We start from the raw sequence: 17997 nt of genomic DNA, 5'->3' as shown, positions 1-17997 counted from the left end.
TATCTTGCAAACTGACCTTTGTAACAAATTTTAAGTTTCAGCTTTTCTTTATCCGAAAAACCATAGCTTGAATGAGCTGAGCTAGCTCCTGCTAGAGACACGGCCTTTCTTCCTGTCTCTTCATAGCAATGACACTGGGAGTCACAGAATAGCTCCAGTTGGAAGGGACCCATAAGGATCAAGTCCAGCTCTTTGCAGGATGAACTAAAACGAAGTCCTATGGCTGAGAGCGTGGTCAGGGAGGTACATACCTTGCAGATACCCCATGTAGTATTGAAAACACTCCTTTCCTTTTGAAGCAGCTACTTTTACTTTCTCTTTCTGATCAATAATCCCCTCCACCAGGATTTGGCTCTGGACAGATGAGGAAGCAGCAGTTCCTGTCAGGCCTAGCCAAATATCTTCAAAGGCTCTTAACTGCAGCCATAAAGGAAAAACATTTATTCAAAGCCACCACACAGAATTAATGATCCTTCAGAGATGGTGCTCAAATATCAGTGCTTCCCACAAAAGGATAAGTGGTGAGGGAAATGTTTCCCAATGCTTGTGCACTATGCAGGAGTCACACTAAGAGAGGCACAAGCATCACAGTGATTGGCCCAGGAGCTGAATGACTGGATAGCACGATGGGGCTGGTCGACAAAGTATTAATGGAAGCAATGAAAGAATGAAAATTAAGGAAATGTCCCAATCAGTTCTCTGTGAGGCCGCTAATTTGTGCCATTTATTCCAAAACACAGAATGAAGCAAGGTCATGCAGAGCAGCTGGTACTCATTTTATCTCCCTCCTCTCTAAAGAGGGAGGAATGGAAAAATAATTTAGTATTTGTTACTGATTAAATCATCATCATAATTTTGTTAAGGGATGATCTATTGTATCAGCTGGTGCCTGAACTATCCACATTCCTGCTAATGAAGAGTTTGGATGGTGCTGGCTCCATGAGTTTTTGCCTCACTCTGTTGTCTCCATCTGCCTCTCCACTATATTAATTTCACAGGAAATTAAAAGCAAATGCAAAATAGCCGGGGGGGAAAGAGAAAAAGGAAGAGATTGGTCTCAGAATGAGCATCATATGACGTGCTCTGCCTTTGTGCCTTTTTTAGTTCTTTTTTGTCAGTTCTTTTTTCTGGCAAATGGTGCTCTGTGTAAGCATTGTATTTTGTTTCCCTCTTTGTTTTGAAGGGGTGAAAACCCCATACCTCACACAACAGAGCAGTCATGCTGAAGGGGAGTTATAACAGCACACAGCCTCTTAAAATTGATACACTCCACTAGGAACACGCCTGCTCTTTTTGTGACAGCTCTACAGAGAAGGAATGTTGGTGCCTTCCTTTGTCTGTCGGTCACACCGCATGGATGCTGCCTAACTGCTCCTTTAGACACAGCCCTAAAGAAACCACGAGTGTTTGTGTTGCCTGCTGTTTAATAGTCACTGCCTGCGCCTGATCCGTTTGGGAGATAGATGGCAGCAGGCCTTTGAAAACGAAACCCCAGTGTCAGTAAAATAAAATAGAAACTCACTTCAATTTCCAGAGAATAGTTCTTTACATCAGCAGTGCTCTGATTCTTTATGGATAGTCCAATCGACCCCTTATCTCTCCCGTGATCGGCAAGGTGGAATCTGCCCTCTGACTGCAAAATGATGTCATCTTTGTTGAGCTGGTGCTTTCCAGATAATACAATTGCCTAAGTATGCACAAAAAAAAGGTGTTAAAGCTTCCAAATTCTTCCAAACAAATGGCCTCTATTTTGAGTAGTAAGAATTTGTACAGTGGCAGCATTCTCATGAAATTACACCACAAACAAAACTTGCAGTTTCAGAAACCAGCACATCCTCCTGCTCCTCACAGCAATGTCTTCATTACATCTTCAGTTTCTGTGCTCTAACAAAGTATGTTCAGTGATTACACCCAGGCCAGAGGAGCAGCTGCAAAGAGCTATATTTTGTTAAAATGTCCAATGTTTTTTGCTCCTACACTTCTCAGCTACTCTAGCCAAGTGTTTTGATAAAGTTGGGGATACATAGGAGGTGAGGTGAATATTGTCCTGGTTTTGACTGGGATAGAGTTAATTTCTTCTCAATAGCTGGTACAGTTTGGGATTTGGAGTGGGAATGGGGTTGGTTACACACTGATCTTTTGATTTTGCTCAGTTGTTTATCCTAAGTCAAGGATTTTTTTTGTGTGTCTCTCTTGCTTTGCCTGTGAGGAGGTTCACACCTAGGACAGGTGCCCCAACCTGGCCAAAGGGATATTCCATACCACAGAATATCATGTCCAGTACATAAACTGGGGGGAGTTAGCCAGAAGGGGCATATCTGGGTTTGGGAAGGGGGGGTCTGGCATTGAGCAGTGAGTAATGAGCAATTTTATTGTGCATCACTTCGTTTAGTTTTTCCTTTTCATTATTATTAGTAGTACTAGTAGTATTAACTATTATTATTGTATTTTACTTTGTTTTCAATTATTACACTGTTCTTATCTTAACGTACAAATTTTACTTTTCATTGTCCTCCCCATTCCACAGGAAGAAGGGAGGGAGACGGGGTTGAGTGAGTGGCTGTGGTGTTTAATTTCCAGCTGGGCTTAAACCATGATGCCTATGAAGAGAATGATCCAAAAATAAATACAGAGTCACCTGGTTTTGGAGTACCATGCATGTACATACTTTGCACTATAAGCAGGTTCTTTCACACCTTGGTCTGGGAAAAAGTTTTCCTGTTGCTAACAGAGTGTGATCTGCTCTGACATAAATAAAGAAACCAAGATGTGTTTCAGCCATTGTGAACTGGAGAGAGACATTTATTGCAGGTTCCAAGTTCTGTGTTTGTGAGTGTCTACAAGCAACTCTGAGGACCAGCATGTACGTAAGGAAGATCATGGGTGGGCCTTCAGTTTATGTGTGTATTAGAAAAATAAGGTTACATTACAGTTCAAAAATCCATCCCTACCAGCAGAGCAATCATAGAAACCAGCAAACTTTTACCCACAGGGGAAGGAAAGCACTTTTGCTCCTCTCTAGTTTCCTTTTTGATCACTTAATGAGCCTGATTTGGTATTCCTCAGAAACATTAAATTAAGATACCTTTGAAAGAGGAATAGGAAAGAAAGAACATGGAGGAAGTGAGAATGTTTACAATCATAAAAGGACCTATAGAATACACTATGGTGGCAAACAGAACCTTTCTGCCTCAGTCCATCAAATGACACTTTATTTATTTAAGTTACAGAAGTTTGGTAAGTCTTCTGAAGAGTTCCAGCTGAGGAAAACTAAGTTTCTCCAAACAAGTAATTACATTTAAACTGAAGGAGGTTTAATGTGTTTATGTCAGACTTACATTTGAAAGGTCACAGACCTCAAAGCTTGTATAGTAATCCAGGCAAGAGCAGTAGTTTGTTTCCATTTTACCCAGAATCTTCTGTTTGGTACATGGGGTCAGGAAAATATTTTCCAGAACAACTTCTAACTGAAACTTATCAGGATACAAGAGTTGTTTTCTCTGCAATGAACCAAAAAAATGAAGTTAAAAGATAACAGCAGGATCTTAGACACTCCTTGGAGCCCACTCATCCCATCCCTAGGCTGGCTTTTTTTATTCTAGTAGCTTCAGGATTTTAATGTAACATTTCCAAAACAGAATATTTCCACTTAACAATGTTTTAGCTTATCAGCCTTGTTTACCAGTCCCCATCCTACAAGTTTGGCAAATTTAGGGCACAGGCGAAGCCTCTAATTTGTAAGAACCCTTTCTTTCTTAAATATGCTCCATTTAGCTTTCTTCCCGTGTAGAAAAAAATGTAAAAGGTAAAGTGAAATAATGATATTTCACAAAAAATAGTGCTCTACAGAAGCTTTCTTAAAATTCACTCAACATTCCATCTAAAACCAAAATAATGTCTCATCTACTGAGAACAGCTTCCATAAAAATGGTGAGTCTACAGATCCAACTGCCTTCTCTTACCTCGTATGTGAAATTGTGTTTGAATGTTTTGTCATCCCAGTTCAGATCTAGGTATTCATTAAACAGTGTTGGTCTTTGCTCTACAGACCCACATGCATGCAGGTGTTCCATGCTTAATATTCTCTGAAGCTGGAAAAGTTGAAAAAATTGACACATATAAGTAATGTTTAAAAAAAGTGCTCAGTATATCCTTGGGCAGTAGGCTTCCTGGGCAAAACCACACCCTGTAAGAACATTTGGATGGTCTATACCCATGAAAAACTTTAGTCTCTCCCAAGAAACCTAAGGGGCTGACAGCTCTGTCCTGAGGGGAGGCTGCAGCCCATGTCTGGCAACATGAAACAGAACTTTTCACAGGGTTTATTTTTTTTCCTCTGAGACACAAAAAAGTTGACTTCAAGGCTTTTATATGGTAACAAGTACAGAAAAAAAAATTATTCTGTAAGGATCAAACAAAGAAATTTTGTTACACTCATCTCTTCCAAGGGATGTAAGACTCATACCTGGCCGGCAGAGAGTGTCACACAGCCACCCCAGGCAGTGATGTCCACCTTGGATTTGTCCTCCAGGCCCAGCTGGAGGTGAGCAGGCTGCCCAGCATTCCCTGAGACCTGCAGCTGAAAGCAAAGAAGGATTGGTCCAGCAGCAAGACTAGAACCAGCAGAATGATCCCCATCCAGTGGGAGAAAACAGAGCCCCAGTGAAAGATCCACAGATCCATGTTCAAGTTCCATGGAACTCTGTGGTCTGGAAGCTCCAGGCCTGAGACAAACACAGAGAAGCTGCACTTCTGCAACCAAGGCCATGGAAGGCTTTTGTTACCCTCTCTGGAAACTGCCTGTGGTCTGTCATGCAAAGCAATTAATGGCACAACTGCAATAATGACCCTACAAGAGAATTTATTCTGCTGAATACAATTCTGGAACCATACTGAGTATTGTGCAAACCCCCCAAGCACCAAAGGGCTTCAGATGAACAAACACTGCACAGCTGGCACAGCTTATTGCTCAAAGTCTTCAGCCTCAGCAGCTGCAGTGTCCTGACCTGCACAGGGCATTGTCAGACAGAATTATACTGCAGTATTTGATCTTGAAGGATGATTTGTGGAATTCCTCCTCTTTTCCCTTATATATGCTTTGCAAGTGCACTTCACAACTAGTTTAAAGCTTTTCTAGCCTTGCACGTTTTCATATTTGTGTTGCAATTTCCTATACAATCAAAGAAAATTTACATTTTCTTCACACAGGTATCAAAGGCTTTCTGGTTTAGTTTTATTGTGGGAGTTTTTTTGTTTGTTTGTTTTTCTTGTGTGTGCAGACTAGGAGTTTGTTCATTGCTTTATGTTCATTGCCTCATTTTCATTGCTTGGCTGGTTCCTGGGCCCTTCTGGGTTTCTCCCATCCAAAATGGGTCAATGCTAAAAGTGCAAAGCTGTTAGCTAGGAAACAAGATGGTTGGTGGTTTGGACACAGGGCAATAACAGCACTCGGTGCTCTTTACATTTTTCAGGATGATTTCTGGTTCTGCAATTCTCAGGGTGAAAGGCACACTCACAGTAAATGCAGCATCACAGCTGTGTGTTTTGCATCCCAGTCTCATGATCTCACCTGCTGGTTGTACTTTCTGCCCCTTCTTTCTGACAGGAAATGCACCTCCAGTTGCCTCAGAGTGTAATTAAATGGGTGGGCAAGAGTGGCTCTGTAGCTTGCCCGGTGTCTTCCAAACTTCAGAGAAGATGCCACTGATATCTGATCCATATCAACAGATAGAAAAGGAACTTGTGAAATAAAACACCTCTCACATACTGACTTCAAACATATACCCAGTAAGATTTCCCTGTACCTTGTCCTCAGATGAATTATGTGCACAATAAAGTCCTTTCTGAAGAAGGCAAATTAATGTTCAAATTAGGACAATTTCTGCTGCATAGCACAGCCCAAAGCAGAACTACTCTCTGTATTTTACTAAAATAATGAACAATGCTTAAGTTTGTTGAGGCTTAATTTTGGTCTCATCTTTAGGCACCGCAGGCTGCATTGCCACAGTCATTAGACACAGCTTGCAAAGTTAAAGCACAAGAAAAGGCATTTGCTTCATCAGGAACTGAATTCTGTTATGTTGTTGAGAGCAAAATACTTTTGTGGTAATTTAGATAGGTGTGGCATTTAAATAGTTGTGGTAATTTAAGCAGTAGTAAAAAATACATTCTACACAACTGCTAAAGTAAATTTTGGAATTTTAACACTTTTTAAAGAAATAAAAAAATTCCATGCTTTTTTCAGGCACATTAATGTTTATTTGGGTAGAATGTTTTATACGTTGTCTTCTGTCTTTCTATTATTCAGAAAATAATGTAATACTCAGCCAAGGTGCTGCATTTCAGATGCCCATGTAAAGACAGCACAGTTAGCAGCAAGTCAGAAGAGTGTCCCCCCTTAACCACATCTGGAGATTTACCTACCCTATGTTCTTCTACTTCTGTCTTTTTCACTCTTTATATTTTTAAAAAACAGTCCTGATTTACTTTATGAAAACAGAGACTGGTTTTAACTGTTCCACATTTGTCAGTCTTGCAAAAAAGGAGGAGAGTGAAAGAAAGAAATACAAAAGAGCTTTGACTGAATCAGTAAAGTTGAAAATGCTAAGCAAGGTATGTGTCCACTTTTGTGTGGGTAAATCCAATGTTATACCCATGCAATAAGTTCTTCATCCTTTCCAATCTCTACTAATGCTCACACTCAGATTTTATTTCTTTGTCCATAAGCTGCTTTAAGCATGACATTTGTGCTATTCTTCCCACCTACTCTCAGAGGCCTTTACCCAGTGCTTTGAAGCTTATGCATTTCATTACCTTTGGTTAAGCAGCAAAGTGTGGGGCTACTGCAAATAAAAAATATTTCCTACAAGAATATCAGCTGCTCACCTTTCACAGTCAGAACTTTTTAGATATAGTAGGGGGACAGTTTGGCATATAGTCGAGTTCCCTGGCTTGCTTAGTGCCTTTTTTAATTTAAAAAAAAAAAAAAAAGACCCCTTTGATATTCCTGTCATTCTCCTGACATTTATTTGCTCTGGGCCACTGTACCTTGTCCTTCTGGTTCCAAATGACAGTCAGATCATCCCGGTGAGTGCGTGCTGAATGTTTCACGTATAAGTTGACCCAGGCATGCCGTGGAAAAGGGATGGAGAGAGGATGGAGAAGCTCAACTACAAGGAAAACAAACAAGTAACATTTCCCACCAGGAATCATGACTGTTCCCAGGACATTTTCCCACAGGCTGCAGGACATCCCTTGGTTCCCAGGGAAACATGGTCTCTGCTCACACACACACCCCCTCCCCAGCAGCCACAAGGACTTCAGTGTGCTGATGTCTGCTCAACATGAGGAAATGTAAGTGAGAACAGGAACCCTCTCTCTGTTTACCAACAGAACAGTAGTTACCTGCAATAACCAAAAGACTGACAGCTACACCCAGAGCAACCTCAGCAACAACAGCCAGGAAAGTAATCTGTGTGAAACTGAGATGGCCTTACACTGAAAGAGGAACAGCTTACAACATTCAAACAGGTAAGTGCAGTTATCTTCTCTATTTTCAGATCATAAAGCCTCAACATAAGGGTTTAACACTTCAAGGTAGCAGCCAGTGTGACCAGTACTCCCTTCAGCACCCAGTACTTAAGTTTTATGTTCCATATCTACAAAGCAGAAAGGGTTTTCTGAAGTGGACATTTCTAACAGCCAGACCTATAGTGAATTTAAAGTAAATTAGACCTTAGAAGCCCTAAATTGAAACCAGGATTGAAAGCCTTCGGACATGCATTTTGTAATCAGAGTTATGTAGTTTTTATTTTATTTTATTTTATTTTATTTTATTTTACAGTCTGGTTTGAACACTTGTAAAAGACTTGAGAAACCTACCCTGAATGCCATGACCTCCAGGCAGCTTTGGGAAGAGTCCAGTGTAAGTGCCTGTCAGCTTTATCTCTTTGCCATCCCACAGGGCAATGTGCCTCAGCAGATGAGTTCTGTTGCCTTTCTGGTAAATTGTCATAAACACAAGTTGCCTTGGAAGAATTTTAAACTAAAAATAAAAGAGGGCAAACATTAAACCCCAAGTTCCCCGAGAAGATAAAACCTAAATGTAATTTTGGTACCCCACAGTCCTGTGGGTCTGTCAAAATGTGTTTTTAAAGGTCTACTACAATGATACTCTAAGCCCAATGCTGTCATACAAGCAGCTATTCATTTCTACTTGTCTTCATTTCTACAGAAAGTCATCTTTTCAAATAATGGAATGCACATAAACAACTGAATATTCCCTTTACAACAGTCTTTGGTTATTATACAGTTTGATTTTCTTTTATCTCACAGAATAATCCTTACAACTTCAAGAGCCCCACTATTACAGAATAAATCCAGCAGATAGCACAAACAACAATAGGTATTTGTGACATTTTTTCTTACCTAGGGAAAGAAGTGTGTGGTACCTGCATCGCAAAAACTGGTTCAGTTTGTAACACATTCTTTTTCTTATTTCCTATAAATCCTATATGAGTGCTCCATCTACAGGAGCAAACAAATATAAACTCAAACTAATCCACAGTCAAATGTTTGCCCGTGCTACTGGAGAAATCAAGGGCAAAACAGCTCACACAGCAGCAGCTGCCTTTGGCCTTCACTGCTTGGCAGCCACCCCCTGAGTGCCCTCCTGTCACAGCCTGCCTTTGCCATCAGTGGATGGTACCAACCTGGGCCATGGTCTGTGCCACTTCAATGGCATTAGTGTAGCTGCTTCCAGTCAAAGTTAGCTTTGCTGAAACATTGAAATCCCTTTTTTCCATCCTGAGGTAGAGTTTGCCTTTTGCTTCACTCATATCATAATTAACCTTTGCAAGTTCAAATTAAATTTAAAAAAAAAAAAAAAAAAAAAAAGGAAAAGGTTGAGATTGTTAACATCTTTAAAAACCATCTTTAAAAACAGGAACATCCTCAACAATAACAAAAATGTTAGAGATACTAGTACTAGAAATAAAGCAGGTTGACTCCTAACATATTAGACAAGTCTACTTTGCAGTGAGGTATGCAGTGGATTACTTGCAGATAGTTACCTTAGAAGACAGTTCTGCTGCACAGGGGAAGTACTGTAGAAAGAAGGGATGATTCTGGAGTGCTTTTATATTCAACTCTTCACTAAAGGGAAGAAATGTACTCTTGTTCAACAATATTTCAGAAAGTCCACTCTTGCTGGCAGCACAAGTTCATCTGAGTTAGCTTCAAGTCTGCCACAGCTTTTAGAGTTAAAATGGCAGTACCTGCCACTGAACACTTACCCAGCTCCCAGTTTTTGAAGTATTCACACAAAATCACCACCTCTGAGCTCAATAAAAAAATCTGTGCACGCATCCCAGGGACAGAATGTAGCCCTCTGGACCAGAAATCACTTTGCCATAGCAAATGCATGAGCTTTTTAAAAATGAGAAAGGTATTTTGGAATCTGACTTTGCAAGCACTGCCATGGTTTACAAACTTAGAATTTACAATGATTAGAGATTTTAACAGAACTTAAAAGACTTCTCAGTGCAAAAGCCTTTTGCTAGAAACTTAAGAAATATCTGAAATACCCCAAGGCTGAAAATACCACACCTCCAAACACCCTTAAAAGCCTAGAGTTTTGTGCAGATACAGCCATACTGATACCAACTTAGAAAACCAAGTCTCCATAATTTTACAAGTTTCAACTGTAACAGTGCCAAAATAATTTAATAAGGTTTAAATAGTTATGTCCAGTTAAGTTATATTTTTAAGTACCTGTCTAATTCAGGCCTAGAGTTTTATGGACTCTTTCACTGTCTGTTACTTGGATTCTGTGTGGGCAGACAGGTCCCAGGCTGTGAGGGGAGGAATCTGTCTGCTGCCCTTCAGAAACTCCCTGAGGTTTACAGAGTGCTTGGTGTGACTACTCACTTTATCCAAGTTTTGTTACCCAGTTCACCTGTGATTTAGGGATTAATATAGTAACAGTTTTCCATGGAATCACAATGGCCTAATGACATTTTTATAATTCTCAGAATGACCCTTTTACCCTTGTTGGTCTTTTTTTCTACTGATGGAAAAGGAGAAGTTTTTGTTTTGTTCATAGGTCAGCCTCAGAGCACCTTCAGTTTCATTTTCAGTCATGACTTCTTGAACTGTCATCTGTGGAGAGGGGAAAATAAACAAATCACATGCCATAACTTCTATCCATCCTTCCACCTCAGCTGAGCAATCTCTTGACTCATTTAACATCATCATCTTGACTGAAGTTTATCTTCCAGAAAGGCCTTCTGCATGCTTCCTAGATGTAAACCATGAGCCTCAAGAGAGGTCTTCCTTTTTTGTGTGTGTGTTTCCATAACTACTCATTTTCATTACTGATAAATATTAGTGTCACTTCCAGTGTACCCTTATCTGGTTTTAAGTCTAAAGCTACTGGCTCTTGTTTATGTCTCCACACTCTCATTTTTCATTTTACTAGAAAGAAATTGCTCTTTTTTTACTCTAGGGCATTTTCTTCCTCCCACAGCTGCTGCATCATCTACAGCCTTATCTTGAAAATGCAAAAGAATCTCTCTGGGGAAGATAAGGGCTGTTTCCCACACTTCAATATCAACACTGATATTTGCCAAAGTCTGCTGAAACAGTAATTTCTGAAATACCCTGGTTATACTCACACCTTATACATTAATAAGGCACCTCAAGAATTACCATCTCTCTTTTCTTTTTTTTCATTCAAACATTTCACTAAATATTAATGGGGAAGAAGCAGTGAAAATATCTTCTGCCTTTCAATAGAAGGATGGCAGTAAATATTCCCTTGAAACACTGATATTTAATATACAGGTTTCATATTGATCTAATGTTTATGTTAAGGAAAGTTGACTTTTACTCTTACATCCTAGCTACATGTCATGTTATATGAAGAGAAGGTGGTGGAACACTCAGAAGTGTTTTTGTGTATACTACCCTTCAAAAGGGAAGGGGACGGGGACATTTCAACTGATGGTTCTTTCTCCCAAGGGATAAACAGGTACAGCTTTTGTTGATCCTATCAAGTAGATTGGAATATAAATCTACTTCTATTTATTCAGCACTGAAGCGTTTTAGGTATTTGTGCTACAAGTGGTTTAACCAAGCCAAGGAGTTCTCTAGGTATGAAGGACAGCTGTTTTCCACCAAAAGTTCATTCTACTTTTGTGAGTCCCATCAGCTGCAAAGTGACAGTAAATACGTGACTTCCTGAAATGGTTAACCCTGAAACTGGGGATTTCAGGTACCTGACCAGCTTCCTTGGAAACAGACCACTCCCTCTGTACTTAAGTTAAACAAGGGTTCAGATAAACTGGGCCAAGTCAGCTCTCAGCTGCACTTGTACATAAACCTGGAGTAATTTCACTGAGGCCACTCGAAGTGCTCTGGATTAATGCAAATGTAACACAAGTGACAGCTGTCATCAAAGCACAGCCAAAGTTCTGTGGTGCATTACCTTAAGAAAGAAGGGAAGTCCCAGGTGATGGAGAATTGATATTGAATGCTTCACCTCTGCCATGAACACAAATACACCAAAGAGTTCAGAGTCTGTGTCAACATCCACAGTCACAGTTATATCTTTCTCATCATACTGGATTTCACAGACAGTCTTGGCTTTGTTTTCTATATAAAAGGGACAAAATAATGCCAACTTGAGCAGCTAATTTTTGAGAAATTTCAGTACTGCCTGCATAAAATCAACCCAGCCAGCTTTTAGGTTAATACATTCATAAAGACAAAGTCATCATTCAGGATTACAAGAACTTTGGCCTGTGGTTGGAGGAGGGCAGAGTTTTTCTGGATGTCCTTTAACTTTGTCCTTACAAAGTCTTGTGGTAAGAGAGCTTCTGTACCCACATCCAGTGTTACGTGGCAAGTTAGTTCCTGTCAGGAATGTGTTTGTGCAGCTAGAGCTGACTAATCCATACAGCCAACTGCATCTGTGACCTACAGCAGCTTCTTCCAGGGAAGAGCTTTAAGCTGTTCTGACCTCCAGTGACTCCTCTGGTTCCAGCTACAGCAGCTCAACAATGACCAAAGAGCATGACCTGAAAACCATTACCCACTTTCCTACCAGCTTTTCATTTTTGAAAAGGAAAATACAAGACTGCTAAAAGATAAAAATGAGATAAGAGATTTGAAACCCCCTAGATTCTTTATGAAACCCCCAGAAATGGTGGGGTTTGTGGTGGAAATCACATGGTGACTGTGGCTGTCCTGAGAGCGACCTCTCATCCTGCTGCTTTTTTCTGAACAGGTGAAAAGAGATGACGCCACTCACATTAGTATTGATTCAGTGCCTGCCAACCTCAGTAATTCCTGCCCTTTGGTGCTCTCACAGTTGTTGAGTTTTCTTCAACATGAATACATTCCCCTGGGGACACTTAAGGTACCTGATCACAGTGTAAGAGAGATATGCACATAAAATTTATGCCAGGGCAAGCTTTGAGGGTAGACTGGCTTCATCAGCTAATCACAGATGCAGTTTCAGAATGACAATTTTACTTACAAACAAGATAAAGCCTCTTTTTAGATCCTACCAGGAAATCTTAGTCAGTTTGTAGCTGTTGAAGGAACAGCTGAAACATCCTCAAAGAGTATTGTAGAAAAAAAACCCTTCCAAGAATGGCAGGTACCCACCCAATTTCTGTACACTGAAAATCAAGTTGATTGCCTTAGGGTAGCCAGATGCCTGGAGTACCTCACTGCTGTGCACACTCTGGCAGAAGAGATCCACTTGGTGGCCAACATAATAGGAGTTTATTATGTATGTGATTGATGCTTCTCCAGCTGCAATGTGCACATATCTCTCTTGAGTGGTGTTTCTCCCTTGAAAAACCACATCTATCTGAAAAATAACACATAGATATCAGTTCTCAAAACCATATTTAAATACTATTTAATTTTAGGACAGGAGAAAATGGAAGTGAAAGAAAGTTCTCTCTAGTCTATACTTATGTCAAAATCTATCCATTAACAAAATGTCTCTTGGCCTTTCATTAACAATCTTTGACTTTCAAGTATGAAGCTCATTCAATGGAATGAATGTCAAGCTGTGATCTATGTAAATTCTCATTAGGTTCTTCTTTATCCCACACACACAACTCTCTACTTATAAAGGAGACTTACTCTACACCTACTGACAATATTTACCAGATAGTAGGTACTCCAATACTTCCCTGAAAATAGCACCCAAAGAAATACTTCTTTCAGTATAAAATTCCCATTAAAGAGCAGGAGAGTTGTAGAGTTACAATATCAACAGTACCCACTCTACTAACACTGATCAGGATGGAAGAATCTCATTCAGAAAGCAGTCAAGGAGAAACTTTCTGTTTCAGTAGTTAAGCTTTTAGGCATCCATAGCTTTTAAATATCAGAAAATCTCAGCTTCCATCCTGTACCTTACAAAATGAAAGTTTTTATCCAAGCCATGAACTTGAATTAAACCAAAAACCAAACAAAACCCCAAAACTACCTGTAAAGATGATGGGACTCTGGCTTGTAGCAGCCATGGCAAAGAATGATGGAAATTCCCTGTTATGTTGGTACTTGTTTCAAACTCCTGGATTTGTCCTTCAAGAGCTATTAGGTGGGAACCATAAAGCACTTTCAAACTAAAGCTCCTGGTGACTTTGAGGTTCAAGAGAGCCTGTGTGCAACAAAAATAAATTGTGAAAAGACTGAATTGTAAAAGCTAAAGAAGCTCCTGCTGGTCAGGGTTCTTTCTTTGGTTGAGACAGTAGAATCTCAGAGATATGTCAAAGATGCATCTTGTATCATTTTATAAGACAACATAGTTAGAAATGTCCCTTTTATTTTAGAATTCAACCATTTAACATGTATTCTCAAGGCCATGCTTTAATGCTATTCAGTTACATGGTTGATAAGTCTTGTGTTTCTCAGATAAAAAAATATGCCAGGTAGTCAGAGTTCAGAAGGAAAATACCATTTGGAAAGGATCAGGTGAAATCCCAGCAGTGCTGCCTCTCCTCTGCCCTGTGTCCAGGGCACACTGCAGCTCTGTCAGACACACAGATGCAGTGCCCTCCTCTCACTCCACACGGGAGCCAGCCTCCAGCCTGTGGAAAGCCCTGGTCTAAGCTATTCTCCCATGAGAGCAAGCTGAGCTTCTGGGCTCTCCTCAAGAACAAAGGGAGCACCTGGACTCCCCTTCCCCAAAACAGCAAACATGAAAAGTCCCATCTACACCAGCTGCTCTTTGCCACCTCACTTCCCCAGCTGCTGCTCCCTCGTGGCATGGCTCCAGGTTGATAACCTACCTGCAACTCAATCCTGTCTTTTATTTGCAGAGTCTTCAATGTCTCTATGTTATGAGTCAGTTTGTAGTTAAGAGAGACAACATCGAAGTTCTGGACAAAGTTCAGTTCTTCTGAAATCTGCTCAGTTCAGGTAAATATGACAAAAGTTAACCGTGGCATATCTCTGATATAGACATTTCTCTGTCGATAATAACTGTGATTATTAGACTAATTACACATTAGAATAAAATTATGAAAACTACAAAAACTTTATGGTGAAGAATTGTCTCATTTTTTTGGAAGTCATAACTTTGTACTGTAAAAGTGAAGATTCTTGATAAGGAAGATATAATTTACAAATGAGAGTCATGGATCATTGCTGATGTCAAATTTGTTGCAAGGAGCAATTGCAGAGAAGGAGTGGCTGAAAGATACTGCCTTCATTTAATTAAGGCCTTTACAACTAACCCAGCCCCTGCAATGTATTGCATTTGGATTGTTTGCAGAAACAGTATTTACCACATCAATTAGCTCACGTCAACCTCTATTTCACATATTACTGATATGGAGGAGACACTTACTTGTTTGTTGTTCACACAGAAATGAATAAATCCTTTATAGAAGTCACTGTTTTTTTCTGATGTGACATCAAGTAACATCCTCATGGGAATGCCAATGTCAGCAGCTCCTTGGATGTTATGGGTTAGCAATGCATCCAACTCTTGCCTTTCCTGTTAATATTTCACAGCACAGAGAGCAAAGCACATGTAGAACCCAAAGATTGCTGCTATACAGAGCTCAAACCAGAAATCTGTCTGTCCTACATTTAATATGAATTAAACTCCCACTAGCTATGTTGTTTCTCTATAGCACAGAAATTATGCAGCAATTACCAGTTATGGCAGGAAAGTGAAACACCATGAGGAAACAAATACTTGTGCATGTTCTCTGCTCTCCTGCTCTGATGACAAGAGAATCCAAATTTGTAATTGTCAACAGAAAAGCAGGAGATTCCCTGTGTTGCTGTCTCACTGAATAAACAAATAGCAGTGTCTCAATCATTGCCTATTATTTTGCAGGGTAAATCACAGTGATGTAAAGAACATCCAAGAGTACAATCCAAAGAACAATTTACACATAAAGAGCATAACAAGGACAATATTCAGGAAGTGCCAGAGCCTATATCCTATTAATCAGTTACGGCACATTGAAGGTGCCAGATTTTCAGATTTTATTATTTCATTTTTATTCTGGCATTTATTGCTGAAGCTTGACTATTTGTTGAAAATAACATAGGTTAGAGTACATTACTCAGTACTTTGTTCACACATTCAGCCTGCCGAGTACTCACATCAGTGACTTTTAGTATAAGGAGTCCTCGGAATTTACTTTCATCAACAGTGATCAGTGTCTGTGAATCTAGGTTCATTTTATCCATCCAAAGGTAGCCTGAGCCCTCAATTTTCATTGGTGCTCCAAGATCCTGTAAAAGAAAGAAAAAACTTGTAAAAATCACTGCTTTTGCACTTAACTACAAATGCATTATACCCCTGAAACTTAATTCCTAATAGTAACTTTAATCACCTAGGTGTAAAATCAACTATATCAGGCAGCATAGGCACAGGACATTTCAGAAATCTTGAGAGCTTTTCAATACATTGTATAATGTTGTCTTTTTTTTTTTTTTAATATGTCTGATTGTTTTTGATGGATAAGTCAGCATAAATAGAACACTGGACAATGTGGCAGCTCTTCCTGCCTAAATGAAAAGTTAATTAATACTCTATGCTTGGCATTGTCCCAGTGGCCCAAAGCATCCATAAATTCAATGAAACTAGACAGTATACATAAGTTTATTATGGCAGTTTTGTCTTTGGAAAAGGGCAGATGAATCTCGTCTATGTATATTCAGATTTAGCCTGACTTGCATATTGAATCCACAGATTATAATGTCTCTCACACATCTCTCACACTTTCCATACACTGAATTCTCTGACGTTAAGATTATCTATTTACTTCATATATTTTTAAACTATATCAGAGTTTGTCTCTCAAACTGCTGAGAAACTGTAACTGCTGATAAAGCCAAAGACAATTTTTAATAATCGTTATTTCTGAACAGAAAAACCCTGGAGAATCCTCAATCATGTTTTATAAAACACATCACAGCTAGTTGAAGCAAGTCCATTATCTGCAGGTACTGATTAACAGAAAATTTGGCATATGCCATATGAAAATAAATTGAATGACTGGTCCAGAAGTAAGATGCAACATTAAAAGAGAATGTTGTTCTTATTTCTCTGCTACCTCTTTGAAATACTTAGATTATTGTCTTTTGACTTCAGCAGGTACAAATATCCTAGCTTAGACGTATAAACTCAACATTAAATGAGAAAATTCTTTTCCATACCTGAATTGTTTGGCATTTGTTTTCTATAAGCATTTTCCACTGAAGGTTCTTTTCAGGGTCAAAGTCCCCATTCATTTGAAGCTCACAGGCACCCAATTTCATTCCAGCTCCAATAAGATATTTGAAGTGTTTCCGTGCAGTGATGGACAGCTCATTTTCCCTTGGGATTTCCTTCAGCTGGGGGAGGTCATGCCTGAACTGAATTTCCAGAGCCACCTTTGGCTTGCACTCTGCTCTCACTTCGAGCCGGGCAGTTTTGCCTCCTGTTTCCAGGACAGAGAGCAGCTCTGCCTGGCACTTGTCCTTCTGAATGGATCCTGTGAGACGTGACTGAGCTGGGAAACTGAGATCCTATCAGGATTTAAACAAAAAATCCTTTGGAATATAAAAACACTTTAAGACAAGTGTGTATTATGTTATACAATATCAGAGACAAAAACCTACATTCTCCATGCTGCCATTTTTCTCCCTCTCAACAAGAAAGGTGGTGATTTTTTTCTGAATAGGACTTGATGGAAGATTTAAGGACTGTCCTGCAGAATTCACAACTTCTGCATCTTTACAAAGTTTTATATTTACAAAAATACAAAATACTTGTTTCTTCAGATTGGCAAAATTTACTAAACATTGTATGTTTCATCCAGACCACACCAATCTTCAAACAAACAAATTAATGTACAAAAAAATCGTAGAACTCACAGACGTTCTTGCATCTGGTTGCAGAAGGTTTTTGGGTTTTTTTTTTTTTAATAATTAATCTCAAATGAAAAGTTTCTTCCCATTCTGTCAAAGGATTTCTAAAAACACTGAAAATTCTACTATTTTTAATACTTTGAGGGATTTTCATTCCCTCTTCACTTCAGCTTTCCTGTCATTTTTATTTTTATGTTACCACCTCGTAGCTGAGGAAGTTACTCAGTTTGAGGATTTGAAAGCAAAATATAAGTGCCTATGAACATCTAGAAAAAAACCCTGATTTTGCAATAGTCATTCTTTCTAATGTAGTCAGTGAAGCTAACTGGAAAACCCAAGGAAATTCTATTTTGATATAATCCTCACAGACCAGGGAATGTATTTTTGACAGAGTTCAGGTTAATATTGCTGCTCAGCCTTAGAGGGCAGTGTCGGCCTGCAAAGGCAAAGGCAGCAAAGGCTGAACTGATCTCGGTGTCCAGGAGCACCTGAGAACAGGATGTGTGAGACACTGCCTTTGCCTAATGCTGTGGGACAAGTGTGCCTCCCCAGCACTCCAGCACTGGCATTTTAGATAAAACCCACAAGGCCTTCATTTGTTCC

General features: G+C 39.5%; 1 protein-coding gene across 1 annotated transcript in view; it reads right to left on the bottom strand.

Annotated features, from left to right (window-relative positions):
* The window catches only part of APOLTP (apolipoprotein lipid transfer particle homolog), a 53811-nt gene that overhangs the window by 13082 nt on the left and 22732 nt on the right, over window positions 1-17997 (bottom strand). The window contains exons 29-46 of the mRNA XM_088174448.1: window positions 16702-17052; window positions 15643-15774; window positions 14873-15022; window positions 14313-14429; window positions 13508-13681; window positions 12670-12877; window positions 11486-11652; window positions 10046-10158; window positions 9072-9153; window positions 8712-8849; window positions 7882-8044; window positions 7048-7169; window positions 5570-5710; window positions 4466-4579; window positions 3963-4091; window positions 3339-3500; window positions 1523-1687; window positions 252-417 (exon numbers count right to left, since the gene is read on the bottom strand). Of these exons, the coding sequence (XP_088030574.1) occupies window positions 252-417; window positions 1523-1687; window positions 3339-3500; window positions 3963-4091; window positions 4466-4579; window positions 5570-5710; window positions 7048-7169; window positions 7882-8044; window positions 8712-8849; window positions 9072-9153; window positions 10046-10158; window positions 11486-11652; window positions 12670-12877; window positions 13508-13681; window positions 14313-14429; window positions 14873-15022; window positions 15643-15774; window positions 16702-17052 (2794 nt within the window). The remainder of the gene's footprint in view (window positions 1-251; window positions 418-1522; window positions 1688-3338; window positions 3501-3962; window positions 4092-4465; window positions 4580-5569; window positions 5711-7047; window positions 7170-7881; window positions 8045-8711; window positions 8850-9071; window positions 9154-10045; window positions 10159-11485; window positions 11653-12669; window positions 12878-13507; window positions 13682-14312; window positions 14430-14872; window positions 15023-15642; window positions 15775-16701; window positions 17053-17997) is intronic.

Source organism: Sturnus vulgaris, chromosome 16 (genome assembly GCF_052056855.1).
Source record: "Sturnus vulgaris isolate bStuVul1 chromosome 16, bStuVul1.hap1, whole genome shotgun sequence".
NCBI lineage: Eukaryota > Metazoa > Chordata > Aves > Passeriformes > Sturnidae > Sturnus > Sturnus vulgaris.
The sequence above is the reverse complement of the archived record's forward strand: the minus strand, read 5'-3'. Positions and strand labels throughout refer to the sequence as shown.